General features: G+C 42.1%; 1 protein-coding gene across 2 annotated transcripts; it reads left to right on the plus strand.

Moving 5' to 3' along the window:
- The first annotated feature begins 262 nt into the window (after positions 1-262).
- On the plus strand, positions 263-5,508 carry im:7152348 (uncharacterized protein LOC559250 homolog). 2 transcript variants are annotated; one of them, XM_064952667.1, is made up of 4 exons: positions 263-619; positions 1,089-2,511; positions 4,017-4,127; positions 4,820-5,508. In XM_064952667.1, the coding sequence occupies exons 2-4, from the start codon at positions 2,144-2,146 to the stop codon at positions 4,863-4,865; spliced, it is 525 nt and encodes a 174-aa protein (XP_064808739.1). In that variant the 5' UTR covers positions 263-619; positions 1,089-2,143; the 3' UTR covers positions 4,866-5,508. The 2 variants fall into 2 exon arrangements, with proteins under 2 accessions (XP_064808739.1, XP_064808740.1); XM_064952668.1 differs by having other exon boundaries at positions 324-619; positions 2,102-2,511.
- Positions 5,509-7,187: the final 1,679 nt, after the last annotated feature.

Here is a 7,187-nt window from a genome sequence, read left to right on the forward strand (position 1 = left end):
GATTTACGGTTACACACGGGATAAACAAACGTACAGTCAATAACACAATAGAAAAATCGATATACAGTGTGTGCAAATGTAGTAAGATTAGGGAGGTAAGGCAATAAATAGGCCATAATGGTGAAATCATCTCTCTCTTTCAATTGAAATGTGCTTTATTGGAATGGGAAACATATGTTGACATTGCCAAAGCAAGACTAATAAACAATTAAAAACACAAAACAACAACGACAAAAAATATTAGAATTTAACAGTAAGTATTGAACTCAAAAATAATTCCCTCCCCCTCCACCACCCACTGTCAGGCACCCTAAACAAAGGGAGTGAGCTCCCAGCCAGTCAGACAGCTTTGAGCCCAGTCATCCCTCCTCCCCTCCGGGCTGCTAGTAAACCTTCACACAGGCAGGCAGGCAGGCAGGCCATCCCCTGGCTACCACAGCTGCTGTGCCGGTTGGGCCTGCCCTTAGAAAAGAGACAACCCAAAACTGCCCCCTCAACACACAGACACACTGAAAAGGAGGCAGGCAGTAGAGTCTGTCTTTCTGTTTCTATCTCTCTATCATATAACAACTACAGGACCATCACTTTAACCTTTTGGAATATTCCTTCATATTTAAGTGTAAGTACATTTTATTTTAAAAGTAACCTTTTTTTTGATTGATTTAGAAGTTTAATTTTAGTGTAATGTTCATTTTGAACAGAAATGGTCATGATATATTTTTTTTGTAACAATTAATTAGCTAATTGAAGATTTAAAGATTAAACCTTGAAAACTTATTAGCGAGAACTTTAAATTTAACTAACGTTTTATGTGAGAGTGACAACCTCTCAGACCAGTTAACCTAAAACTTGTTGTAACTGTTTATGGACATACAGCCTTTTAATTTATGTCACTCATTTTGTATATCTCTGAATGAAAAGGATATAATGACTGATACAGCTTCAACACCTGCATTGCTTGCTGTTTGGGGTTTTAGGCTGGTTTCTGTACAGCACTTTGTGATATCAGCTGATGTACGAAAGGCTATAGAAATACATTTGATTTGATTTTTGATTTGATTTGATTTGACTTTTTTTTTTAACCACAGAGAGAGGACCAGAGAAGAACTGACAGAACTGTATAACAAAATAAACAAACCTGGACACAGTAATCATTAGCCCGACTTCTGCCGGCCCAGCAGTACCTCCATCTCCCCAGAGACTTCCTCTCACACAGACAGACAGACAGACAGACAGACAGACAGACAGACAGACTGACAGACAGACAGACAGACAGACAGACAGACAGACAGACAGACAGACTCATCCAGCCAGGTAATCTGTGTCTTCTCCCCACCTGGTTTAGTGCCGGCCTAGTTAGGTGTCCCTTATCTACTTAGGTGTCCAGTATCTAGTTAGGTGTCCCTTATCTACTTAGGTGTCCAGTATCTAGTTAGGTGTCCCTTATCTACTTAGGTGTCCAGTATCTAGTTAGGTGTCCCTTATCTCATTAGGTGTCCAGTATCTAGTTAGGTGTCCCTTATCTACTTAGGTGTCCAGTATCTAGTTAGGTGTCCCTTATCTACTTAGGTGTCCAGTATCTAGTTAGGTGTCCCTTATCTACTTAGGTGTCCAGTATCTAGTTAGGTGTCCCTTATCTACTTAGGTGTCCAGTATCTAGTTAGGTGTCCCTTATCTCATTAGGTGTCCAGTATCTAGTTAGGTGTCCCTTATCTCATTAGGTGTCCAGTATCTAGTTAGGTGTCCCTTATCTACTTAGGTGTCCAGTATCTAGTTAGGTGTCCCTTATCTACTTAGGTGTCCAGTATCTAGTTAGGTGTCCCTTATCTACTTAGGTGTCCAGTATCTAGTTAGGTGTCCCTTATCTCATTAGGTGTCCAGTATCTAGTTAGATTTCCAATATCTCTTGGTCCAGCCCTGCTACCCAGTGCTCCAGTCTCTGCAGCCTATACCCAGGCCCCTCCAGACCAGGCTTTCTCAGGTCCAGGTATCCTTGCCAGGCCTACCGCCTAACCACCTCCAGATAAGCCTTCGCGGCCTCCATTCCTCTAGCCAGGTAGGCCCGCCAACCCCAGTACTCCAGTCTTGCTACTCCACCCAGGCTCTTCCAGTCCAGGTGCAGCTATCGCTGTCCGGCCCGGCCATGGTTCTGTGTGAGGACAGGGAGTGTGGGGTGTGTTATCAGCCATACTCCCGTCAGGATCGGATCCCCCGGGTGCTCCACTGTAGACACACCTTCTGTGCCACCTGCTTAGAGACCATGTCCCAGCCCAAGAGTGACATGGTCACCGTGTGCTGCCCGCTGTGCCGCCAGACCACCTGTGTAGGGCGCGGCCTCAGCCTTCAGGAGGCGCTGTGGGTCAACTCACGCCTCTGGGAATACATACCTGAGAGCAAAGAAGAGGAGGAGGAGGTGAAGGAAGAAGAGGAGGAAGAGGAGGGGAAGGGAGAAGAGGAGGAGGAGAGAGTGGAGGCTGACAGACAGACACAGGCCTCCTCACAGGCAGAATGGTGAGCCTTCTTCACTTGACCCACATGAACAAATACAACAATTTTATAAGAATACTACAGTACTTACTATAGAATACTACAGTACTTACTATAGAATACTATAGTTTACTATAGAATACTACAGTACTTACTATAGAGTACTACAGTAGTCACTACAGAATACTACAGTACTTACTATAGAATGCTACAGTTTAATGTAGAATACTACAGTTTACTATAGAATACAACAGTACTTACGATAGAATACTATAGTTTACTATAGAAAACTACAGTACTTACTATAGAACACTACAGTACTTACTATAGAATACTATAGTTAAACAATAGAATACTCCAGTTTACTATAGAATACAACAGTACTTACTATAGAATACTATAGTTTACTATAAGATACTACAGTTTACTATAGAATACTACAGTTTGCAATAGAATACTACAGTACTTACTATAGAATACTACAGTACTTACTATAGAATACAACAGTACTTACTATAGACTACTATAGTTTACTATAAAATACTACAGTTTACTATAGAATACTACAGTACTTACTATAGAATACTACAGTACTTACTATAGAATACTACAGTATACTATAGAATACTCCAGTACTTACTATAGAATACTACAGTTTACTATAGAATACTGCAGTTTACTATAGAATACTACAGATTACTATAGAATACAACAGTACATATTATAGAATACTACGGTTTAATGTAGAATACTGCAGTACTTACTATAGTATGTTATAGTTTATTATAGAATACTACAGTACTTACTATAGAATACAACATTACTTACTATAGAATACTACAGTTTACTATATAATTCTGTAGTAAACTAGAGAACTATAGATTAGTATTATCCGTAAAAACATAAACGCACAAACACACACATTCTCTCTCTCACACACACACACACACACACACACACACACACACACACACACACACACACACACACACACACACACACACACACACACACACACACACACACACACACACACACACACACACACACACACACACACACACACGCCTCTGTTCACTTAAATCTTGAAAATCCTCTGTCTTGCCCTCCGGACCGGCATGCCCCTATCCTCAGTGCGATAATAGAGGAGTCTGGATATTTAGAAACACATGTGCTTGTTTGCCCATAGATGGTGACTAGTATCCAGGCTGCAAACAGTATCGTGATGACACAATAATACTACATAACAATAATACCCCTTTAACCACAAACAATGTCCTAACGGCAAATACCTAACGTGACTGCACTTCCTACACTGTCTTCGGTCTGTTCCTGTTACTCACCAAATCTCTCTCTCTCTCTCTCTCTCTCTCTCTCTGTCTCTCTCTGTCTCTCTCTGTCTCTCTCTCTCTCTGTCTCTCTGTCTCTCTCTCTCTCTCTCTCTCTCTCTCTCTCTCTCTCTCTCTCTCTCTCTCTCTCTCTCTCTCTCTCTCTCTCTCTCTCTCTCCCCCCCCCCTTCATCCTCTCAGCCCTACGTCGAAGCGCTCTAGAAAAATGCTGAAATTTCCGGCCTTCCTCAGGAAATTCAGTCTGACAAAACCACAGCATCAAGAGAGTCTTGTGCCTGGTTGTGGCAACGTGTAAGTAATCAACACCTTGTGTTGGATCATCTGCTTCATTGTCAGGTCCAAATGGCACCCTATTCCTTATGCGGTGCACTCCTTTCGACCAGGAGCTTTGGTCTACAGATGTAGGATCTTAATTTGATCGTCCTTTTCTTGCTGATAATTTTCCTGCACTGCAGGAAATGCAAACTTTTCGTCTGTTCAAACTTTAAAAAGGCTTCTAAAGTTTGTAATTTTTACTTTAGAATGTCAGACTTGATTTGCTCTAACAAAAAAAAATGTATCAACTCCTAAAAAAAAAATATCCATTAATTATTATTCACGTTTCCTATTGCTGCAGGATTATTTTCCTGCAGTAGCAAACTGGCTCAAATTAAAATCCTACATCTGTATAAGGAAGGCCTGCTGATGTTGCGTACTGTAGTACAAAACATTTCAACATCCACACATAAATCCTACTAACTCCCCTCTGTGATCAAAACATGTTGAGATATCCTAAATGTGATTAAGAAGGAATTTTTCCTATAATTTAGGTTGAGTGGTTTCTATGCTTATCTTCTGTTCCAGCCAGATTAACCTTTGTGTAATTACATTTATGATGAAAGCAAAAGTGAAACATATGACATTTTGAATATTTTAATTTGAGCTTCACTTGTGATCATGGCTATATGCGCACTAATGTTATGTATTTTGTGTTTCCCCAACAGGGAGATGAAATCCTGGCGCAGGCTTCCAACTGCTGACACTTTTTAGGTCTCTCACGCGCTAGACGCAGTGATGTACGTGTACTGTATAAACAATGGAGTGTTTACAGTTCCTCTCTGATATAATAATCTGCATCTTTTGAACAATGACGTGTAGATTACCAGTTGACACCCACAGTCAACGGGCAACACTGTTAAAGCTCGGAGACAGTTGGTCTGTATCCAATATGGCACCCTAGTCCCTACAGGCTCTGGTTAAAAATAATGCACTATATAGGGAATAGGGTGGCGTTTAGGACGTACGTTTGGAGAAGCCAGTACGCGACCATGTGTGTATTGACTCTGACAAGATAGCCTTTATTGTTGAGAAGCAGCGAAACCGCCCCCCAGTGGTCCTGTCTTCTTCCCCATTGGTTATTTTAGCCTTAATTCCCCACAGCTGGTGGGATTTGGTTCAGCTGTCTCGAGGACAGACGTCCCAGTGGAAGCCAGGGTACCCCCTCCAACCACTCCCTCCTGCTGCCCCCCCCGCCTCTTAACAGATGGCCTCCTGAGGATGAACCCCCTCCACCCTCCTCCTTCCCCAGTGTCTGCAAACAGAGCGTTTAATTTATTATCAGCTTTTGCATTCACGTCAATTTTTTTAAAAATATATTATCTTTAATAAATAAAAATCAATTTGAAAATATGAACGTTTGTGTGTTGTTCTGTGTTCATGGGGTTCAGAAGTAATTTGACCTTCACACAGTGGTCCGTCAGTGGTCTTTCAGTTGACAATGGGTTCATTTTCACCGTGTGGTTTTACTCAGATGGTCTGAGCACACAGTTATCTGCATAGTTTCCTACACAACATGCATCCCCGGGCCATCCCAGAGCCTTTCCTTTCAATCCCTTCATAAAAACACACAACATTTGCTCTCCAGTACTTGCACAAATTGTGTGTTTTGTTTTGAATGTTACAGTCACTCAGTGAAGGACATATAACCTTACCACAATTAACTCATTTATATATCCACCCCCCGCTCTATCAGAAACTCTCCATGAACAGATGGTCGGTAGGTATGTTCACAATGTAAATATGGTGCAACTGCAACAGCGTCAACTCAGCTGGGAGTACAATAGAGGGAGAGCATTCGCAATTATAAACTGGGTGGTTCAAGCTCTGAATGCTGATTGGCTGACAGCCGTGGTATATCAGACCGTATACCACTGGTATGACAAAACATTTAATTTTTTTACTGCTCTAATTACGTTGGTAACCGGTTTATAATAGCAATAAGGCACCTTTGGGGTTTGTGGTATATGGCCAATATACCATGGCGAAGGGCTGTGTCCAGGCACTCCACGTTGCGTCGTGCTTAAAACATCCCTTAGCCGTGGTATATCGGCCATTTGCCACACCTCCTCTGGCCTCATTGTTTAATTAGGCAACTCCTAGTTTGTGTTCAAAGTGGCCCCCTGTAACCCAATATAGTGCACTACTTTTGACTGTAGCCCTATGGGCCATGGTCTTCAGTAGCGCACTAAGGGGCCGATTCCCGACCCGGGTTAAGGGCGAGTATATGGAGTGGAATTCGCTTTTTATTCTCTTTTCTCACCATATTAATGGAGGTGTGGTGGAGGCGTGTCCATACATACACCATATTAATGGAGGTGTGGTGGAGGCGTGTCCATACATATACCATATTAATGGAGGTGTGGTGGAGGCGTGTCTATACATATACCATATTAATGGAGGTGTGGTGGAGGCGTGTCCATACATATACCATATTAATGGAGGTGTGGTGGAGGCGTGTCTATACATATACCATATTAATGGAGGTGTGGTGGAGGCGTGTCTATACATATACCATATTAATGGAGGTGTGGTGGAGGCGTGTCCATACATACACTATATTAATGGAGGTGTGGTGGAGGCGTGTCTATACATATACCATATTAATGGAGGTGTGGTGGAGGCGTGTCTATACATATACCATATTAATGGAGGTGTGGTGGAGGCGTGTCCATACATATACCATATTAATGGAGGTGTGGTGGAGGCGTGTCCATACATATACCATATTAATGGAGGTGTGGTGGAGGCGTGTCTATACATATACCATATTAATGGAGGTGTGGTGGAGGCGTGTCCATACATACACTATATTAATGGAGGTGTGGTGGAGGCGTGTCTATACATATACCATATTAATGGAGGTGTGGTGGAGGCGTGTCTATACATATACCATATTAATGGAGGTGTGGTGGAGGAGTGTCCATACATACACCATATTAATGGAGGTGTGGTGGAGGCGTGTCTATACATATACCATATTAATGGAGGTGTGGTGGAGGCGTGTCTATACAGACACCATATTAATGGAGGTGT

This window comes from Oncorhynchus masou, chromosome 31 (genome assembly GCF_036934945.1).
Source record: "Oncorhynchus masou masou isolate Uvic2021 chromosome 31, UVic_Omas_1.1, whole genome shotgun sequence".
Lineage (NCBI taxonomy): Eukaryota > Metazoa > Chordata > Actinopteri > Salmoniformes > Salmonidae > Oncorhynchus > Oncorhynchus masou.